This window comes from Cervus elaphus, chromosome 4, assembly GCF_910594005.1.
Source record: "Cervus elaphus chromosome 4, mCerEla1.1, whole genome shotgun sequence".
NCBI lineage: Eukaryota > Metazoa > Chordata > Mammalia > Artiodactyla > Cervidae > Cervus > Cervus elaphus.
In genome coordinates, this window is record NC_057818.1 from 65,608,058 (window position 1) to 65,630,848 (window position 22,791).

The window sequence follows — 22,791 nt, forward strand, 5'->3', positions numbered from 1 at the left end:
AATATGAGAATAACTGGGGTCTATGTCTACACTGTAGACATTCGAAGAAATCAAATGCATGGCCTCTGGTCCCAGCACTTCATGGCAAACAAACAAACAAAAAATTTAGGGGAAAAGTGGCAACTGTGACAGATTTTCTTTTTTTGGGCTCCAAAATTACTGGAGATAGTAACTACAGCCATGAAATTAAAAGACCCCTCTCCTTGGAAGAAAAGCTGTGACAACCCGAGAGAGTGGATTAGAAAGCACTGTGCCAACAGAGGTCCTTCTAGTCAGAGCTATGGTTTCCTAGTCGGCACATGCGGATTTGAGAGCTGGACGTAAAGAAGGCCGAGCACTGAAGAACATGCTTCTAGACTGTGGTGCTGGGGAAGACTCTTGAGAGTCCCTTGGACAGCAAGGAGATCAAAGCCATCAATCCTAAAGGAATTCAACCCTGAGAGTATTCATTGGTAGGACTGATGGTGAGGCTGAAGCTGCAATAATTTGACTACATGATGCAAAGAACTGACTAATGGAAGAGACCCTGATGCTAGGAAAGATTGAGGGCAAGAGGAGAAGAGGGTGACAGAGGATGAGATGGTTGGATGGCATGATTGACTCAATGGACTTGAGTTTGAGCAAACTCTGGGAGATAGTGAAGGACAGACAAGCCTGGCGAGCTGCAGTCCATGGTCACAAAACTCACACATGACTTAGTGACTGAACAACAACAACAGCGTCTACACTGTACTTGAGGGAAGAGATACTTGAGGAGGTGGAGAGCCTTGGGGTAGGAGGGAGTACATTCTAGAGAGAAAAGAACATTCCATAGACCCCTGGGGACACAAGGAGTTACTGAGGGGAGAGGGGAGTTGGTGGTGGTCATGTACAGTGCTGTCCACTGTTCAAGGATGATGGAGAATATTTTTAAGAGAAATGGAATATACAAGCAAAAGACTATGATAAAAAATTTATGATGATCACATGTTATTAGCAGCTATAGAGAAAAAGGAAATGAGAGTATAAATTTACTTTTTTTTAAATTAAAAAGAAATAATCCTTGATCTTCAATTATTCTAACATGGGTGTGTCAACCAGCATTCTAAGTGATTTATGTGGATTTTTCATATTAAAATTGCCCCTTAATAAGGCAAAAACCCATTAACAAGTGATGGAAATGATAGCATCTACCTTTGTGTCTACTTTCGATTAGGAGTAGAAAAGGAACTTGTTGAGTCTGAGTGTTCTCAGAAGAGATGATATGAAAGAAAACACAAATGTTCAATGGCCCATTTTCCATGTGTGTGTTTTTGGTAAAGCATCACTACAAACAAAGCTAATGGAGGTGATGGAATTCCAGCTGAGCTATTTCAAATCCTGAAAGATGATGCTGTGAAAGTGCTGCACTCAGTATGCCAGCAGATTTGGAAAATTCAGCAGTGGCCACAGGACTGGGAAAGGTCAGTTTTCATTCCAATCCCTAAGAAAGGCAATGCCAAAGAATGCTCAAACTACCACACAAATGCACTCATCTCACACACTAGTAAGGTAACGCTCAAAATTCTCCAAGCCAGGCTTCAGCAATACGTGAACCGTGAAATTCCAGATGTTCAAGCTGGTTTTAGAAAAGGCAGAGGAACCAGAGATCAAATTGCCAACATCATCTCGATCATCAAAAAAGCAAGAGAGTTCCAGAAAAACATCTATTTCTGCTTTATTGACTATGCCAAAGCCTTTGACTGTGTGGATCACAGTAAACTGGGAAATTTTGAAAGAGATGGGAATACCAGACCACCTGACCTGCCTCTTGAGAAACCTGTATGCAGGTCAGGAAGCAACAGTTAGAACTGGACATGGAGCAACAGACTGGTTCCAAATAGGAAGAGGAGTACGTCACGGCTGTATATTGTCACCCTGCTTATTTAACTTATATGCAGAGAACATCATGAGAAACGCTGGGCTGGAGGAAGCACAAGTTGGAATCAAGATTGCCAGGAGAAATATCAACAACCTCAGATATGCAGGTGACACCACCCTTATGGCAGAAAGTGAAGAAGATCTAAAGAGCCTCTTGATGTAAGTGAAAGAGGAGAGTGAAAAAGTTGGTTAAAGCTCAACATTCAGAAAACTAAGATCGTGGCCTCTGGTCCCATCACTTCATGGCAAATACATGGGGAAACAGTGGAAACAGTGGCTGATTTAATTTTTCTGGGCTCCAAAATCACTGAATATGGTGATCGCAGCCATGAAATTAAAAGACACTTACTCCTTAGAAGGAAAGTTGTGACCAACCTAGACAGCTTATTAAAAAGCAGAGATATTACTTTGTCAACAAAGATTCGACTAGTCAAGGCTATGGTTTTTGCAGTAGTCATGTATGGATGTGAGAGTTGGGCCATAAAGAAAGCTGAACGCCGAAGAATTGATGCTTTTGAACTGTGGTGTTGGAGAAGACTCCTGAGAGTCCCTTGGACTGCAAGGAGATCCAACCAGTCTATCCTAGGAGATCAGTCCTGGGAGTTCATTGGAAGGAGTGATGTTGAAGCTGGAACTCCAATACTTTGGCCACCTGATGAGGAGAGCTGACTCATTTGAAAAGACCCTGCTGCTGGGAAAGATTGAAGGCAGGAGGAGAGGGGACGACAGAGGATGAGACGATTGGATGGCATCACCGACTCAATGGACATGGGTTTGAGTGCAGTTAGTGAGTTGGTAATGGACAGGGAGGCCTGGCATGCTGCAGTTCATGGGGTGGCAGTCAGACACGAGTGAGGGACTGAACTGAACTGAACATATATTATGAAATGATTGCACATTCAGATATATCACACAGCAGTATGGTATATGCTCACTCACAAAGGCAACAAGAAATGAAGCCACAGCATGTCTTCATTTCTAGCGATCCTGACGTTTCTCTTACTAAAACAGTTCTTGGGCGATTTAGTCCTAAGGCAGGAAAAGATCACACACAGAGAGCTCAACGAGCAGCTAAGGCTCCGTGGAGCTTGACCTTCACCCCATTTGCCAGCTCAGTTCACACCGGGGTCCTCATGGTCTTATGCTCTTCAGCCCTCCGTTTGGGTGAGCCAGGCCACATTGTGCCACCAGTTGATAATTTAAAAGGCACGAGATTCTCAAATCCTTTGCTTTGGTGAAAAGAAGCAAAAAAGACAAAACTCGCAATTATTGATGGATTATCACACCACATGCAAAGCCTCCCTGGGGTGAGTGTTCCCTCGGTAGCCCTTCAGTGATCTGGAGTGCAATGTCCAGAAGAATTTTCTGTTGAAACATCTGCTCTGTCCAGCACCCTGGCACCTGGCCACATGACGCTACTGAGCACTTGAAACGTGGTGGGTGTGACTGAAGAACTGAACGTTTTTTTCATATTCGTGTAGTCACTGTCTGTACCACGTGGCTGGGTAAGTACTTTATCGGCCAGTGCAGATCCAGACTGAGGGGGATCTTGTCCTGTTTCCAGCCCTGGAACCCCAGCAGCCTCAGTGCCCACAGCTGGGAAAAGGTTGAGGGGCTTCCCTGGTGGCTCAGTGGTAAAGAATCCGCCTGCCAATGCAAGAGACATGAGAGACATGGGTTCAATCCCTGGGTCAAGAAGATCCCCTCGAGAAGGGAATGGCAACCCATTCCGGATTCTTGCTTGGAGAATCCCATGCAGAGAGGAGCCTAGTGAGCTACACACTGCCCATGGTGTCCCAAAGAGTCAAACATGACTGAACCGACTTAGCACGCACACACGCAGCCTCTTCTGGCAAGTGGCACCACACTGGATATCTCAAACAGAATAACTTCATCTTTTTATTTTGCCAACTTGCATTGCTTTTATTATTGTTTCATAGAAAGCACTTTGTTTTAAATACGCCAGTGTGCACATGTCAATCTTAAACTTCCAATCTATCTCTCCCCCACCCTTTCCCTCTGTAACTCTAAGTTTGTTCTCTAAGTCTACAAGTCTCTTTCTGTCTTGTAAATAAGTTCATCCTTGTAAACTATTACTGAACAGAGGTTTCTGTTTTAATTGGCTTTATTTTATTTTAAACTGAATAATTTGAAGGCTCAACTTGCAAATTTTTATCCTTTACTGGAATTCTCAAAAAAGTAGGATGATCATGGTAACCTACCCAGTATGGGCAACTGATTAGAATAACTTCTCCCAAAATGTTAGATAGTTAAAATAGAATATTAGTATAGCCAGGGGATTACTAAGAGGTGGTGGGACATCTGATGACAATCCTATAATTCTTGGACTCCACTGTTCACCTCAGAGCTGCTGGGCTGCTTTGTAGGAGGAGGAGTGTCCACGGAGGAACCCCTTTAAAAAGAGATCTAGCTCTTCAATTTATAACACTCTCTGTGCCCAAAGGATGGGGCCAAGTCAGGACTCAGCATGGCCTTGGTTTACATCGAGTTCCTCATAGACACTGGACTCAGCAGAGGGGTGCATGGGGCTCAGCAGAGCGGGAGTGAACAGTCTCTCAGAGAGGCTCCTGTGGTTCAAGTGGGCGAATATCACATCTTCTGCTACAAGGTCCTGAGAGGAAGGAGGTGTGAATGATGGAATGAGATGCAATCTTCGAAGGCTGGGGCATTGGGCATTGGAGGGGCTCAGGCTATGGCAAGGGTTTGGGCAGGGAGGAATCACCTCAGTGCTCACTGTTTGATCTTCCTGGGGCTCTCCTTCCATGATGGCGACATCTGCGAATGGAAGAGAGTCAAGGATTGTGGGGTGAGGGCGGTTCTTCTAGACCTCCATATCTTTGGTGGGCACATCAAAGCCAAAAAAAGCAGGGGTTGCACCAGGTTGCTTAGCCTGTCTACTCCACTTAAAAACAACAACAACAAAAAACCACTCCATATACAAGCCCAGCCACTGATGGACTCTCTCTGGAACCTGTGCAAACACACGGAGCCCACCCTAAGTCTTCTGTTATGGACCATCCTCTAATGTGTATCAGCAGACTCCCAAGATCATAAAGGGGAGAAGAACAGATGGCTGTGGCTGGAAGGAAGAACAGGGCTTGGAATGTCCCTGGTGGCCGGGGATAAAAAGTCCTCCTCCCAGTGCAGAGAGTGTGGGTTCCATCCCTGGTGGGAGAACCGAGACCCCACGTGCTGTGAAGCAGCTAAGCACCAAAGGCTGCAACTGCTGAGCCCGCGAGCTCTGGAGCCTTGAACCACACCCCAGCACCACAATTAAGATCCCCCATGCTGCTGCTAAGACCTGCTGCAGCCAGAAATAAACACATATTTTCATATAAAGAACAGGGATCCATGGTTCTCTGCAAGATATTCCCTCAGGGATTACAAAGGTAAATCAGGTTTTAACCTACAGGAAGTGAAAATGCGCTTCTCCGCTGTGAGCCCACCTCCCCCTGGGTCAGATGACACTGTCCTTCCCTCCTTCAGACTTATGATTTTGGGTAGAACACCAGTGACAATTTGGCTCTTCACACTTACTTTTTGGGTAACCAGTGACAGACAAGAACAGCGAGGAAGATGCTGGTATAGATGAAGGCTACGGAAAGCCTAAGGAGAAGGTGAAGCTGGCTGGAGTGGCCTTGAGGAAGCTTTCCTTCTGCCAACAAGCGAACGGGAAAAGTTCTGGTTATTTGTTGCATACACCCTGCCCCTACACACAGGATTTATTGTATCCTTGTGTCAAAGTGTGTCAGCAGCTCTCAACCTGATCAGTTATGGTCTCCATTTCCCAGGAGGCACCAAAGCATCCAGGAGAGATGCTAGCAGTGGATAAAGTAAAGAGGCTGTGCAAGACCAGCAGAGGTCTGAACCAAGGTCCCCCGGGCACCGATGCAGTTTTTCTCTGCTGCCCGTATGACAAGGCATGGTATTTTTGCATGAATGGGGGCTGCTTTAATCCTCAATACATTACCCCCTCCATCCACATATAGCTGGAATGGAATCCTCAAGAAGACAGGACACTTCTATTTCTGAACTGTGGAATGTTTATTTCATAAAACAATAGCAAAAGAATAGCACATATTAAAGTGCTCCCTAGAATTCTCCTCTTGTCCCCCCACCCCCACCATCCTTCCCCAAAGATCCTGGTGGAGGGAGGATAAGCATCTCCCTTAAGCATGGGGTCAGGTCACTCAGACCAACTTTGTCCAATTTAGAAATTCCCTGTCCCAGAGCATGAGAAACTCAATGCCCCCTCTTGTTCTAATCCAGACCATGATCTCAAATGCTGACATTACAGGAACGTTGAGGAGCCCAAAGTCACGGAGCTGTGAGGTGGTAGAACCAACACTCACACAGGAACCCTCTGTCTTCTCGACACTTGCTGACATAGGAGACCATCTTGCTTACCTTCTGTGGTGTGTGGATCCATGGTTGATGGGCAAGTACTTTTAGTGGATCCTAGGAGAAAGAAGACAGAAGGGGTGAGCAGGTAACCTTCCTCATACCCACTGAATGAGAACTATTCTTTCTGGAAGGTTGACCTCCTGCCTGTCTTTTGACTCTGTCATCCCCCAGAACACTGATGGGGGAGGGGAGAGCTTCTGGTCCCTCCCCATGAATGTGTTGAGTAGATCCTCCGTCCTGAAAAAGTGATGGTGGAAGGAGGCAGGAAGGATATGCCTGGTGGTGAAAGAAAGCTGTAAGCAAGAGACATTCTCTCTGCTCCAGGAATGAATATCTATGCTCCTTAATTGGGAAATCACCTGTATGTCAGAGGTGCTTCGGGAAAACACTAAGAGCAAGGGGCAGATGCAATCTCTGATCTTCCCAAAGCAGCCCAGCCTCTCCTCCTCCTGGGTCTACCCTGACCCTTTTCTTTATTTGCCTGGATAGACAGTACTCTGATGTGGAGCATCCATACAGGAGGTGGAAGAGGGTTGAGATACCATTGACCATCTCTCTTTCTCTCTGGTTCTCATTGCCTCCATTTCTCCAGAAGCCCAAAGGTTCCCTGACACCAGCACAGGGCCCTTAAGATAGAGCTCATGATACAGTAAGATGTCATGGAAAAAGCGAAATGGACTTTTTGCACAGCGCAATCTCATTTACTATATTGTAAAGCATGGAACTCTTCATGGGTTCTCAATGCAAGGATCCTGGAGTGGGTTGCCATATCCTCCTCCAGGGGACCACGTTTTGTCAGGACTCTTCACTATGACCCATCTGTCTTGGGCGGCCCTGCATGACATGCCTCATAGCTTCATTGAGTTACACAAGCCCGTTTACCAGGACAAGGCTGTGATCCACGAAGGGGAGAAAGTGAAGGACAGAGGAGTCTGTCGAGCTGCAGTCCACGGGGTCGCAAGGAGCTGGACACAACATAGCAACTGAAGAGCAACAAGAAAGCTGGGCCAGGAGGAGGGTCCTCACCTGTGACACACAGGAGCAGGGGGTCACTGGGGTCTTACCACACGTAGGGAGAGCGAGTGAAGGAGCCGTAGCACCTGTAGGCCCCGCTGTGGGCTGGGGTCCCAGGACCCAGAGGGAACGCTGCCTGGAGTGCTCCACGGGGGCCCCGCCCTCCAGCGAGCAGGCGCCCAAGGTTCTCCCCCTCCCTGAGCAGGTGGAACTGGTTAAAGGCGCTCTTGGAGCTGCAGAGCAAGGTCACGTTCTCTCCTGACCTCACCACGGCCCCCCCCCTGGGCTGTGAGAGAGGGTTTCTTGGACAGACCTGGAAGGAAGACCTTGATCTTAGGGCACAAAGTAACTCTAGTCCTAAATAGAGGACTAAAGCCCGAAGTGTGCAACAAGAGAAGCACTGCAATGAGAAGGCCACCCAACACCAAGAGAGAAAGCCCCACAGCAACGAATACCCAGCACAAGGGCAAATTCAAACTTAACTTTAATAATGGAGTGTCACTTAGTATCCTTTTTTAAAAAAAGATATATATGTATATGAAGAACTGAATCACTCTAATGTACAACAAGAATTAACAACATCTTAAATCAATTAGAATTCAACAAAAAAAGAAAAAAGAAAATTTAAAAATCAACCAGATTGGGCTGCTCTTGAATTACGGAACCTACTAATTACTGCTGGGACCCTAAGAAAACATGATACTGACCCAGAAGCAGACCTTATGGAGTGGAAATTTCCAGAATCTCACAGGATCTTTGACCTGAGGGAGTGTTCAGTGCTGCCCTGCCCACCCCCAGGGGCTGGAAGGGACTCCTTTGTAGGGAGGGTGGGAGGGACCACTCCCCCCTCTTTGTGCAGAAGGATGCATTAAACCATGAGGCTGAGCAACTTCAGGGTGTCAACCTCTATCTTAATCACCCAGGGGCCGGACTGCAAGGGCGTCTGGTACCACAGCGCTCCTGACAGAGGAAGGGAGCTCTGACGTGAAAGCGGGAAACCAGTCCCTTAACCAACCATCGTTGGCTGCCTGAGCCGGGAACTGCCTGGGTCCCTGCTCTGGTACATCTTTCTCCATTGATCATTCTTTCATGTTCTTGCTGCTTCACTCTGTCACCGGCTGTGTCTTCTCTTTAGCACATGGCAGGTACTCTGTTCTCTTTTCCTTCCGTGTTCACACCTCCTCTCTCTCTGGATTGTTCCATCTCCCAAGTTTCTGAGCATCTCTGCACGCCTGTCATTGTCTCCCGGTACTGATGCTGGACTGGACACCAGACCTTCTGTGACACAGATAGCAGAGGGGACTGGTCTGGACACACTCACCTGTGATGACGATGTCCACGGGGTCACTGGGGGCTGACCACTCATAGGGGGAGCGGCTGAGAGAGCCGTAGCATCTGTAGGTGCCCGCACTCCCCGAGGTCATGGGGCCAATGAAGAAGTCAGCTGCGGCATGCCCACCCGGGAGCGTCTCTCCACGTCTCTGGAAATGCCCTGTGCTGTTTTCCTGGTGCAGGATATACTTGTCAAACAATAGCTGTGAGTGACAGCGAAGGGTCACATTCCTTTCCTCCTGCACGAGGGGGCCTGGGTGGGCTGAGATGGCAGGTTTTGTGAACACACCTAGGAGCAAAGAGGTGGTGAGCTTCAGTGAGTCACCCCACCTCGGCGCTTCCCCTGACATCTGAAGGTGTGAAAAATGTCCCCGTGAACCAGCAGAGCCAATTACCCTTCCTGTCTGTTCTGTTGCATTTTCTTTAGCCTTGTTCTCGGGCTCTGGCTCATGCTTTTCTGTTTCTCTTTGCTCAAGACCTCCAGCCTCCTCTGTTGCCATGCTCTCAGCTTCATCCCATCCCTAATATGCGTGGTGGGGAGCTGGGTGGTTCTGAGGATGCATTCCCTGGCTCCCTTCACACTCATCTAGAATGTGGGCGATGACTGGCAGGACATTGGGATGGAGGTGGAGAAAAGGGAATATTTCCCATATGACCCCATCTCATGCCTCTGGATGCTTTCCTGGGACTCCTTCCTGGGGCTCCAGCTCCTTCATCGGGGACTACAGCTCCCTACTGCATGGCAGGTGCTGGATCAGGGTAATTCCCCATCCCCCCTGCTGGCAGGCAGTGGCTGCACCCTGTCTAACTAATGCTGAGGGAGTCTCCTGCTTCCTGCGCTGGGCACCCCATCTATTCAACACCCAGAGTTTAAACTCTCATACTGGGTTGTCTTTCCTGGTTTGTTCCTGGCTAGGAATCCTGAGTCAGTCTTGAACTACATAAGGAACTTGGACCTAGGGTGGGATTGCCTGCATAGAAGGCTGTCCTGGGCTTTGCTGGACCCATCCTACCTGTGACGACAATGTGCAGGGGGTCACTGTGTCTGGGCAACAGAGGGAGAAACCTGGAGAATCCAGAACACGTGTAGGACCCAGCATGTTCTCTGGTCACCAGGCCAAGGGTGAAGTTGTTGAAATGAATTCCCTGGAGCTCGGACAAACTGGTCCCATCTGTTTTGAACAGTCTGAATCTCTTAAGTGGAGAAAGGAAGTGACACCGAAGAGTCACAGTCTGTCCTAAGGGAACCACAGGGCTTGGCCAGGCTGACAAAGAGAGCTTGTCATATTCACCTAGGACAGAAGGAGGCACAGGCTTTGAGAGGAAAGTAAGAACGGTCCCCTCTCCCCACTGCTTTGTTGGAGCGCTTCCCTTTCAATTCTTCCAAGGCACCTACTCTAAAGTGAATCACCCTGATACTGAAGGACACCTCGGGCTTGGAGACAGACAGAGACACAGTCAACCCAGGACAGATGTCATGGAGATTCTGAGAATGTGATTCTGAGCAGTGATTCTTCTCAGGAGAAGAATAAGTCCTTGGACTGACAAAATGTTGAAAACTCTCTCAAAACACAAAACACTGGGGATTCCCAGGTGGTCCAGTGGTTAGGACTTAGCACTTTCCCCGCCAAGGGCCCGGGTTGACTCCCTCATCAGGTAACTGAGATCCTGCACACTGCGCAATGCAGGCAAAAGGAAACACCACAGAAAAATGACGAGTGGTAAAGAAGGGAAAGGACTTCCCTGTTGTGTTTGTGCAGCTCAAACGGTAAAGAATCTCCCTGCAAGGCAGGAGAGCAGGGTTCAGTCCCCAGGTAGGGAAGATGCCTCCGAGAAGGAAATGGCAACCCACTCCAGTATTCTTGCCTGGGGAACCCCATGGACAGAGGAGCCTGATGAACTACAGTCCATGGGGTCGCAGAGTCAGACTTGAGAGAGTGACTAACAGTAACACAACTCAGAGGAGAAAAAGCCACCTGACTGAAAAGCAGGAAGGAAACCATGAACCCCGCTCCTTTGTCAGCTAGCCTCCATCAAATGTGGGACCAGGGCCAGATGGCCCTGCCTGACGCCCAGCCCCTCCCCTGGGGTCAGGTCTAGCGGGCGGTTCTGCAGATCCTTTTGCTAAAGGGCGGTTGGAGATGCCATCTTGTTGGAGAGGGGTCTGTGGGCTACAGCCCTTTGCTCCCCTCTCATGATAGAAATGGCACTCAGGGCCTCAGCTCTCAGCTCCCAGACTTCATGCTGTTCGTTCAGGTCCAGAGTCCAGACCTGGGCTAACCTCTGGGGAGAGTGAAGGTGAGTATCAAGGCCAATAGGAGGACCTGGGATCCACAGGGCACGCGGCTCTCAGTGTACTGACAGGGGTCTCACCCTGCCCCCCAGTGTCATCTGCCTCAGCCCCACCTGCTCTGCTGAACACAGAAATAAGGGATGGGGAGGACTCACCCACAGCTGCCCAGATCCTCAGACTCACACAGAATCCTAGAAGGAAAAGCCCGTCAGAGATGGCTTGTCCCGATGGACCCCATGCTCCTTGCACCCTCATCCAGGGAACCTGGTCAGTGGTGTGAAGAACCCCGATTTCCACCATAACCCTCTCCTGCCGGGTCTTTCCAGACTCACCGAGACCTAGGAGCTGAGGATTGTGGGCCACATGGCTCTGCTTCTGTGAGGCAGGAGGCAGGACTGAGCAAAGCTGACCGAGTCACAGGATGCGGAAGGCGGGCGGTGTTGTTCATACAGTCAGCCTGGTGCCTGTCACAGGGGAAGATGGGCAGCCTCCTCTCACGCCAGGGATGGAAGTCTGTCTGAGCCTCGTCACTGAGATCACCTCATGACCTGAGCGTCACTTTTTGTTTCCCTGAACACTATAAACATAGGAGGATTTGAACAGGTCTTGCTGCCTTCAGGAGTAGAAACAGTGATTTGCTGTATAGTATGCAGGATGCTTTCCCCAAGCTCATGATAAATGTCATTAACCTTAACTCCTTTCAGAAGAGAAATTCCATGTACCCACCTCATATTCAGGCTCAGTGCACGTTGCCAATTAAAGAGTCATTAATAGAGACTTTGATTCTGTATTCTTATAAGAGGAACAGTCATGCATATTATGGCTCTTTGAAAATATTAAAAAATTCTATATTGTAATATATGTGATTAAGAAACTAACTGTGTTAGTTTCAGCTGTTCAACAAAGTGAATCAGTTATACATATACATGCATCTCTTGCTTTTCAAACTCTTTTCTCACTTAGGTAGTCACAGAATATTAAGTAGAATTCTGTTTTTACAGTAGGTCCTTGTTGGTCATCCATCTTAAATATAGCTGTGTGTATATATCAATCCTAAACTTTCAAGCTAACCTCCCCCTGACACTATCCCTCCTGGTAACCATAAGTTCATTCTCTGTGTGTCTGTTTTGTAAATAAGTTCATTGTTTTAGATGTCACAAAGAAGCAATATCATGTGATATTTGTCTTTCTCTGACTCTTCTTCATCTGAAATTATTTCGTGACTGTGAGTGGAAACTTTGCACACACACACACTCTGTCTCTCTCTCTTGCTCCCTTTCCAATCCAAGGACCACACATGTACACAAAGATAACGTGTGTAAAGATCACGGTGGCATTTTTTTGGGAGGGGGATTTGTTCGGCCTGGAAAGGTGGACAATCTTGCTTACTACATACTCAAATGAACACAAAATATGTCAAGTAGAGACTTTCAAGCTCCAGAATGCTTGAGTGAGGGGCATATCTCCAATCAACTCCAAACAGGGACAAAATGGCCCAGCTGTTTCAGGACTCCAAGGGCAGACATACACCCAGTTCAGCTGTTGTTCACAGACAGGAAAGAATCTCAGTAAGGGCACTGATTCCAGACCATTTTGCTGGGGGTGGGGGTTGTTAAGATTAGTGATGAGCCCTAAGTAATAAATCTGGTCTCCTCTTGATCATTATATATGTAATGGAGTAACAGTCCAGTCACCCTTCTTAAAATTTCCATTTATTTACTTAATATCATGTTTCAGAATTGATCTGTGTTCTTTGTCATTTCAGTCTGTGCATTTTTACTGCCAAGTAATGTTTCATTGCATGTATATAAACCACAAATTTTTAAAAATTAAGAAAAATTTTGGAGTATAGTTTATGTCTCCTGTACAGAAAACTGATTCAGCTCCACATATATATTCTTTCCCATTATGATTTATGGCAAGATTCTGAATGGAATCCCCTGTGCCATGCTGTAGGACCTCAATGTTAATCCATTTTATGTGTAAATAGATTTCATCTGCTCATCCCAAGCTCCCAATCCTTCCCTCCCCCTTGGCAACCACAAGCCTGTTCTCTATGTCTGGGATTCTGTTCCTGTTTCATTGATATGTTCCTTTTAGAGTCCACGTATGGGTAATATCATATGATGATTGTCTTTCTCTTTCTGTCTTACTTCACTTAGTATGTTAATCGCCAGGTCCATCCACGCTGCTGCAAATCTCATGATGTCATTTTTTCAATGTCTGAGTAGTATTCCATTGTGTGTGTGTATAGGCATATACAACATCTTCTTTATCCATTCATCTGTCGATGGACATTTAGGCTGTTCCCATGTCTTGACTATTTCAAGTTGTGCTGCTATGAACACAAGGGTGCATGAATCTTTTCAAGGTACAGTTTTGTCATAGATATACATTCGGGATTGGAATTGTTGGATCACATGGAAACTCAGTTTTTAGTTTTTTGAGGAACCTCCATACTGTTTTCCACAGTGGCTGCACCAGTTTACACTCCCCCAACAGTGTAAGATGGTTTCCTTCTTCTGCACATGCTCTCCAGCATCTATTTTTCATCAACTGTTTAATGATGGCCATTCTGATAGGTATGAGGTGGTACCTCATTGCAGTGTCAAATGGCCTTTCTCTACTAATGAGCAATGCTGAGCATCTTTTCATAGTCCTGTTGGCCATCTGTGTATCTTCTTTTAAGCCACAGATATCAATTGTGAGAGTGATGCCTTTGGTTTTTGTCTAAAATGAATAACACGTCTGCTAAAGCTTCGTGAATGTGCTCTGAGTCCAACCTCACATTTCTTGTCATGGGACACAGTGATGAGGTCTTCAGGAAAGGAATAGTGACTTTATTTGGAAAGCCAGCCAACCAAAAGATGGTGAACTCGTTCCTCAAAGAATCATCCTATCTGAGTTAGATGGGCTTTCTGGGGCAAGAGTGATGGTAAGTGTTTACTGAATATAAAATAACCCGAGCCCATGGGGAAGAGGACAAGGCAATGACACCCCACTAAAGTACTCTTGCCTGGAGAATCCCATGGCCGGAGGAGCCTGGTAGGCTGCAGTCCATGGGGTCGCACAGAGTCGGACACAACTGATGAAGTTAGCAGCAGCAGCAGCGTGTGGAAGAAAATTCCAAGGAGAAGAGAGAACTGTACAGATTCAATACCCATCTGTGAACTCACACTTTCACACTTACACACACAGACACACTCTAAAAAAGGAGGAGGTGTAGTTGGTGGTTGCAATGCTTTAATTAATTCATTAATGGCTGTACTGGGCACAGGCTTTCTCTAGTTGCGGGAAGGGGCTTCTGCTCTTTGCGGTGGCGCAGAGTCTTCTCATCGCCGTGGCTTCTCTTGCTGTAGAGCTCCCGCTCTAGTCTCATGGGCTTGTGGCCCATGGGCTTAACTGCCTCGAGGCATGTGGAATCTTCCCAGTCCCAGGATCAGGCCTGTGTTCCCTGCATTGGCAGGCAGATTCCCAACCACTGGACCACCAGGGAAGTCCTGTTACAAGCTTTCCCCCCCCCTTAATTTATTTACTTTTTTACAAGTACAATTTGTTAGTTTCTCCCATACATCAACATGGATCAGTCATAGCTTATGTCCCCTCCACTCTGGAAAACTTTTAATCTTGGAATCCTTTGTTCTCGAAGCTGTCCATGCAGGTCTGGTCATAATATCCCTTTAAGCCCCCAGCAAAACAAAAGGTTCTGTCTGTTCTGCCACTTTTTATCTCTTTACGAAAGGGAAAGTGTAATACCTTTCAAGTTCAGAGCCTTGAGAATAGTCTTAGTCCCTGAGTCATGTGTGACTCTCTGTGATCCCACGGGCTGCAGCCCGCCAGGTTCCTCTGTCCATGGGGATTCTCTAGGCAAGAATACTGGGGTGGGTTGCCATCTCCTTCTTTAGGAGATCTTCCCAATCCAGGCTTCAAACTGAGATCTCCCGCACTGCAGGCAGATTCTCTATCATCCGAGTCACCAGGGAAGCCCAGCAGTAACATCATGTGATTCAATATTTCCTCCCACAATTCACATTGCCACGGTTTTCCATTTTCTTTTAACGTGGACCTGGTGGGATTTTGGCATCATCCTTTCACTGCCAGTGTAGCATAATACTGAGGTGGAATATACCATAAACTTTAAAATAGGAGTATGAACACAATGCTAGGTTTCTAATTAAAAAAAGATGTGCAACAAGTGACACAGATTTACGGTATAGCACAGGGAACCATAGTCAATATCTTGCCATAATCTAAAATGGAAAATAATCTGAAAAAAAAGTATGTGTATTTGTATAACTTAAACTCACCTTGCAGTGCACCTGAGACACTGTAAGTCAACTACACTTCAACAAAATATATATATTATGAGATTAGAAAATGGAACCAGTAAAATAAATAAATTTTAAAACAAAGGGAAAGAAAATGAAGTCACTCCATTGTGTCCGACTCTGCAACCTTATGGACTGTAGGCTGGCAGGCTCCAATATCCATGGGATTTTCCAGGCAGGAACACTGGAATGGGTCGCCATTTCCTTCTCCAAATCCTGCAGGCCAACTGCAGCACACTCCCTGATGGTCTGTGTACTCACGCTCACACTCCAACTCTGCACACGGTGTATTCACATAGGCCCCTTGAGCTGCCCAAAGAGGCTCAACCCAGATGGTGGGTTTGTGGAAGGTCCCTGGAAGGAAGTCAGAGGCTGAGTCCAGGACCTCCCCACCCCTCACTCCCCAGTTCAGCTCAGGAGCCCTTCCGGGTTTCACCAGCATCACTCTAGAATCCCAGTGCCCCCACCTCCTCCCCCACCAGTTTCCTGGGACTGAAGTGAGATATGGTGACCCAGGAGCCCTGGGAAGACTCACCTGCAGGGTTCGGGGTCCTCTGGCCCAGACTCAGCCCTGGAAGTGAGAGATTTGCCACCAAAAGCCTGTGCTCATTCTCTCCCCATCAGGATCCCTGGTCCTTCCAGCTGCCTGAGCCCTGAGGTTCCCGTGAACTGGGGGCGGGGGGTGGACATCCCATGTCCTCTTGCGGTCTCCTCCCTGCTCTCCACATCTGGCTGAAGCAGGGAAGCCCAGGGAGGATGGAAGGCATGTCTGCAGCTCTGAGTGCCCAAGCAAGTCCGCCCCCATCCTGTACAGATGAGGAGACCACGGGGCCCTAGAGGACAAAGAGGATGTGGTCCCTGGGGGGCTGCTGCCGCCCCTCTGGGTTCCCATGGCCGTGGACCCGCAGCAAGGGGGGCGCCTCCGTGGACTTAGCAATGATGTCACTCAGCAGGGCTCAGGAGGCATCTCAGCCCAGACCTGAGGTCTCACCTCTCTCTTTCTGCTCGGTCTGACTGCCTGCTCTAAGGGTGGGACCCAGTTTCTCATCCTGAGTCAGCCCCAGACAGTCTGGCTCCAACTAGGACTCAGAGATTTATTTTCCCAGTCCCCTCCAGAAATGGAATTTACTTCTCATCTTGGGTCAGTTCATAAAGTATTGCAGAGCACCTACTGTGTACCAGGCATTGGTGTCACACAGCAGAAATACAACCATGACCCAGTTAAAGCCATCTTCTGTAGGTGCTTGAAGAATTCAGATTCTGCAGAATGCGGGCATCAAATGATAATAATCAATTATTTTTTAAAAGAAGAAATATGAGAATAACTGGGGTCTATGTCTACACTGTAAACACTCGAAAAAATCAATTGCATGGCCTCTCTTCCCAACTGTTCATGGCAAACAAACAAATGAAAAAATTTAGGGGAAAAGTGGCAAGTGTGACAGATTTTCTTTTCTTGAGCTCCAAAACCACTGTGGACAGTGGCAGCAGCCATGAAATTAAAAGACCCCTCTCCTTGGAAGAAAAGCTGTGACAACCCGAGACAGTGCATTAGAAATCACTGTTCCAACAGAGGTCCTTATAGTCAAAGCTATGGTTTCCTAGTAGGCACATGCGGATGTGAGAGCTGGACGTAAAGAGGCTGAGCACTGAAGAGCATGCTTTTAGACTGTGGTGCTGGGGAAGACTCTTGAGAGTCCCTTGGACAGCAAGGAGCTCAAACCCATCAATCCTAAAGGAAATCAACCCTGAGAGTATTCACTGGTAGGACTGATGGTGAAGCTGAACCTGCAATAATTTGACCACATGATGCAAGGAACTGACTAATGGAAAAGACCCTGATGCTGGGAAAGATTGAGGGCAAGAGGAGAAGAGGGCAACAGAGGATGACATGGTTGGATGGCCTCATTGACTCAATGGACTTGAGTTTGAGCAAACTCTGGGAGATAGTGATTGACAAAGAAGCCTGGTGAGCTGCAGTCCATGGTCACAAAAGTCACACATGACTTAGTGACTGAACAACAGCGTCTACACTGTACTTGAGGGAGGAGGCTGCTTGAGGCGGTGGAGACCATGGGGGAGGAGTGAGTACGTTCTCGAGAGACAAGAACATTCCCTAGACCCTGGGACACAGGCACTCTCTGGGTGCAGGGGGAGTTGGTGGTGGGCATGTACAGTGCTGTCCACTCTTCAAGCATGATGATTTTATTTTTAAGAAAAATCAATAGATAAGCAAAAGACTGTATGATAAGACAACTTTGTGAAGGTCATATTATATTAGTTGCTGTAGAGAAAAGGGAAATGTGAGCATAAATGCAATTTTTTTAATTAAAAAAATCAATCTTGACCTTCAATTATTCTGATATGGGCATGTCAAGCAGCATTCTAAATGATTTATGTGGATTTTTCATATGAAAATTGCCCCTTAATAAGGCAAAAACCCATTAACAAGTGATGGAAATGATAGAGTCTACCTTTGTGTCTACTTTTGATTGGGAGTAGAAAAGGAAGTTGTTCTTTTTGTTGCAATGGTGAATGGTATTGTTTCCTTAATTTCTCTTTCTGCTTTTTCATTGTTAGTATATAGGAATGCAAGGGATTTCTGTGTGTTAATTTTATATCCTGCAACTTTACTATATTCATTGATTAGCTCTAGTAATTTTCTGGAAGAGTCTTTAGGGTTTTCTATGTAGAGGATCATGTCATCTGCAAACAGTGAGAGTTTCACTTCTTCTTTTCCTATCTGGATTCCTTTTACTTCTTTTTCTGCTCTGATTGCTGTGGCCAAAACTTCCAACACTATGTTGAATAGTAGTGGTGAGAGTGGGCACCCTTGTCTTGTTCCTGATTTCAGGGGAAATGCTTTCAATTTTTCACCATTGAGGGTGATGCTTGCTGTGGGTTTGTCATATATAGCTTTTATTATGTTGAGGTATGTTCCTTCTATTCCTGCTTTCTGGAGAGTTTTAATCATAAATGGATGTTGAATTTTGTCAAAGGCTTTCTCTGCATCTATTGAGATAATCATATGGTTTTTATCTTTCAATTTGTTAATGTGGTGTATTCCATTGATTGATTTGCAGATATTAAAGAATCCTTGCATTCCTGGGATAAAGCCCACTTGGTCATGGTGTATGATTTTTTTAATATGTTGTTGGATTCTGTTTGCTAGAATTTTGTTAAGGATTTTTGCATCTATGTTCATCAGTGATATTGGCCTGTAGTTTTCTTTTTTTGTGGCATCTTTGTCTGGTTTTGGAATTAGAGTGATGGTGGCCTCACAGAATGAGTTTGGAAGTTTACCTTCATCTGCGATATTCTGGAAGAGTTTGAGTAAGATAGGTGTTAGCTCTTCTCTAAATTTTTGGTAGAATTCAGCTGTGAAGCCATCTGGTCCTGGGCTTTTGTTTGCTGGAAGATTTTTGATTACAGTTTCGATTTCCTTGCTTGTGATGGGTCTGTTAAGATCTTCTATTTCTTCCTGGTTCAGTTTTGGAAAGTTATACTTTTCTAAGAATTTGTCCATTTCATCCAAGTTGTCCATTGTATTGGCATAGAGCTGCTGGTAGTAGTCTCTTATGATCCTTTGTATTTCAGTGTTGTCTGTTGTGATCTCTCCATTTTCATTTCTAATTTTGTTAATTTGGTCCTTCTCTCTTTGTTTCTTAATGAGTCTTGCTAATGGCTTGTCAATTTTGTTTATTTTTTCAAAAAAGCAGCTTTTAGCTTTGTTGATTTTTGCTATGGTCTCTTTAGTTTCTTTTGCATTTATTTCTGCCCTAATTTTTAAGATCTCTTTCCTTCTACTAACCCTGGGGTTCTTCATTTCTTCCTTCTCTAATTGCTTTAGGTGTAGAGTTAGGTTATTTATTTGGCTTTTTTCTTGTTTCTTGATGTAAGCCTGTAATGCTATGAACTTTCCCCTTAGCACTGCTTTTACAGTGTCCCATAGGTTTTGGGTTGTTGTGTTTTCATTTTCATTCATTTCTATACATATTTTGATTTCTTCTATGATTTGTTGGTTATTCAGAAGCGTGTTATTTAGCCTCCATATGTTTGAATTTTTAACAATTTTTTCCCTGTAATTGAGATCGAATCTTACTGCACTGTAATCAGAAAAGATGACTGGAATGATTTCAATTTTTTTGAATTTTCCAAGACCAGATTTATGGCCCAGGATGTGATCTATTCTGGAGAAGGTTCCATGTGCACTTGAGAAAAAGGTGAAGTTGATTGTTCTGGGGTGAAATGTCCTATAGATATCAGTTAGGTTTAGCTGGTCCATTGTGTCATTTAAGGTTTGTGTTTCCTTGTTAATTTTCTGTTTAGTTGATGTATCCATAGTTGTGAGTGGGTTATTAAAGTCTCCCACTATTACTGTGTTACTATTAATTTCCTCTTTCATTCTCATTAGCGTTTGCTGTACATATTGCGGTGCTCCTATGTTGGGTGCATATATATTTATAATTGTTATATCTTCTTCTTGCATTGATCCTTTGATCATTAAGTAGTGTCCTTCTTTGTCTCTTTTCACATCCTTTATTTGAAAGTCTATTTTATCTGATATGAGTATTGCGACTCCTGCTTTCTTTTGGTCTCCGTTTGCGTGAAATATTTTTTTCCAGCCCTTCACTTTTAGTCTGTATGTGTCTCTTGTTTTGAGGTGGGTCTCTTGTAGACAGCATATATAGGGGTCTTGTTTTTGTATCCATTCAGCCAATCTTTGTCTTTTGGTTGGGGCATTCAACCCATTTACATTTAAGGTAATTATTGATAGGTGTGGTCCCGTTGCCATTTACATTGTTGTTTTGAGTTCACGTTTATACAACCTTTCTTCATTTCCTGTCTAGAGAAGATCCTTTAGCATTTGTTGAAGAGCTGGTTTGGTGGTGCTGAATTCTCTCAGCTTTTGCTTATCTGTAAAGCTTTTGAATTCTCCTTCATATCTGAATGAGATCCTTGCTGGGTACAGTAATCTAGGTTGTAGGTTATTCTCTTTCATTACTTTCAGTATGTCCTGCCATTCCCTTCTGTCCTGGAGAGTTTCTATTGATAGATCAGCTGTTATCTTTATGGGAATCCCTTTGTGTGTTATTTGTTGTTTCTCCCTTGCTGCTTTTAGTATTTGTTCTTTGTGTTTGATCTTTGTTAATTTGATTAATATGTGTCGTGTGGTGTTTCGCCTTGGGTTTATCCTGTTTGGGACTCTCTGGGTTTCTTGGACTTGGGTGGCTATTTCCTATCTAAAGAAACAAAAGACCTATACATAGAAAACTATAAAACACTGATGAAAGAAATCAAAGAGGACACAAACAGATGGAGAAACATACCGTGTTCATGGATTGGAAGAATCAATATTGTCAAAATGGCTATTCTACCCAAAGCAATCTATAGATTCAATGCAATCCCTATCAAGCGACCAACGGTATTTTTCACAGAACTAGAGCAAATAATTTCACAATTTGTATGGAAATACAAAAAACCTCGAATAGCCAAAGCAATCTTGAGAAAGAAGAATGGAACTGGAGGAATCAACCTGCCTGACTTCAGACTCTACTACAAAGCCACAGTCATCAAGACAGTATGGTACTGGCACAAAGACAGAAATATAGATCAATGGAACAGAATAGAAAGCCCAGAGATAAATCCACGAATCTATGGACACCTTATCTTTGACAAAGGAGGCAAGGATATACAATGGAAAAAAGACAACCTCTTTAACAAGTGGTGCTGGGAAAACTGGTCAACCACTTGTAAAAGAATGAAATTAGAACACTTTCTAACACCATACACAAAAATAAACTCAAAATGGATTAAAGATCTAAATGTAAGAACAGAAACTATAAAACTCCTAGAGGAGAACATAGGCAAAACACTCTCCCACATAAATCACAGCAAGATCCTCTATGACCCACCTCCCAGAATATTGGAAATAAAAGCAAAACTAAACAAATGGGACCTAATGAAACTTAAAAGCTTTTGCACTACAAAGGAAACTATAAGTAAGGTGAAAAGACAGCCCTCATATTGGGAGAAAATAATAGCAAATGAAGAAACAGACAAAGGATTAATCTCAAAAATATACAAGCAACTCCTGAAGCTCAATTCCAGAAAAATAAATGGCCCAATCAAAAAATGGGCCAAAGGACTAAACAGAAGTTTCTCCAAAGATGACATACAGATGGCTAACAAACACATGAAAAGATGCTCAACATCACTCATTATCAGAGAAATGCAAATCAAAACCACAATGAGGTACCATTACACGCCAGTCAGGGTGGCTGCTATCCAAAAGTCTACAAGCAATAAATGCTGGAGAGGGTGTGGGGAAAAGGGAACCCTCTTACACTGCTGGTGGGAATGCAAACTAGTACAGCCACTATGGAAAACAGTGTGGAGATTTCTTAAAAAACTGGAACTAGAACTGCCATATGACCCAGCAATCCCACTTCTGGGCATACACACTGAGGAAACCAGATCTGAAAGAGACACGTGCACCCCAATGTTCATTGCAACACTGTGTATGATAGCCAGGACATGGAAGCAACCTAGATGCCCATCAGCAGATGAATGGATAAGGAAGCTGTGGTACATATACACCATGGAATATTACTCAGCCGTTAAAAAGAATTCACTTGAACCAGTTCTAATGAGATGGATGAAACTGGAGCCCATTATACACAGTGAAGTAAGCCAGAAAGATGAAGAACATTACCGCATTCTAACACATATATATGGAATTTAGAAAGATGGTAACGACAACCCCATATGCAAAACAGAAAAAGAGACACAGAAGTACAGAACAGACTTTTGAACTCTGTGGGAGAAGGTGAGGGTGGGATGTTTTGAAAGAACAGCATGTATATTATCTATGGTGAAACAGATCACCAGCCCAGGTGGGATGCATGAGACAAGTTCTCGGGCCTGGTGCACTGGGAAGACCCAGAGGAATCAGGTGGAGAGGGAGGTGGGAGGGGGCATTGGGATGGGGAATACGTGTAACTCTATGGCTGATTCATATCAATGTATGACAAAACCCACTGAAAAACAAAATAAATAAATAAAGGGGGGAAAAAAAAGAAAAAAAAAGAAAAGAAAGATGAAATGTGGAGGGTGGACTGGAGATGGGAGTGTGGGTCTGGAGCTCAGAGCCCAAGGAGGTTATGGCTAGGATCCAGGTGTGGCTGTGGGCTGGACTATGTGGATGGAGAGGACAGCAGTGGTCAGGCGGACCCTGGAGGCTGAATTCTTTTACTGTGTGATTGAATATCAGATGTAAGAGTCGAAGAGTTGAGTGTGACCTTCACTCCCCGCCGTGGTTCGGTGGCGGCACCAGCGATGCCCTCAGAGACCTGGTGAACCGAGGGGTGTGGGAGGGAGCAGGGCTGGGGATATTTGCAAAGTACACTCTGCTCTCACAAGACAGCACAGCTCATCCTCCTGGACCCAGAGAGCAGGCTTTACTTCTCCCAGGGACAGGCCAGGGTGTGTAAGAAGCAG

The 22,791-nt window shown here is 45.3% G+C and overlaps 1 protein-coding gene across 1 annotated transcript in view; it reads right to left on the reverse strand.

Moving 5' to 3' along the window:
* Window positions 1-22,791, reverse strand: part of LOC122692573 (immunoglobulin superfamily member 1-like) — a 183,803-nt gene that overhangs the window by 12,206 nt on the left and 148,806 nt on the right. The window contains 4 exon segments of the mRNA XM_043900268.1: window positions 7,351-7,551; window positions 7,553-7,618; window positions 7,620-7,651; window positions 8,660-8,959. Of these exon segments, the coding sequence (XP_043756203.1) occupies window positions 7,351-7,551; window positions 7,553-7,618; window positions 7,620-7,651; window positions 8,660-8,959 (599 nt within the window).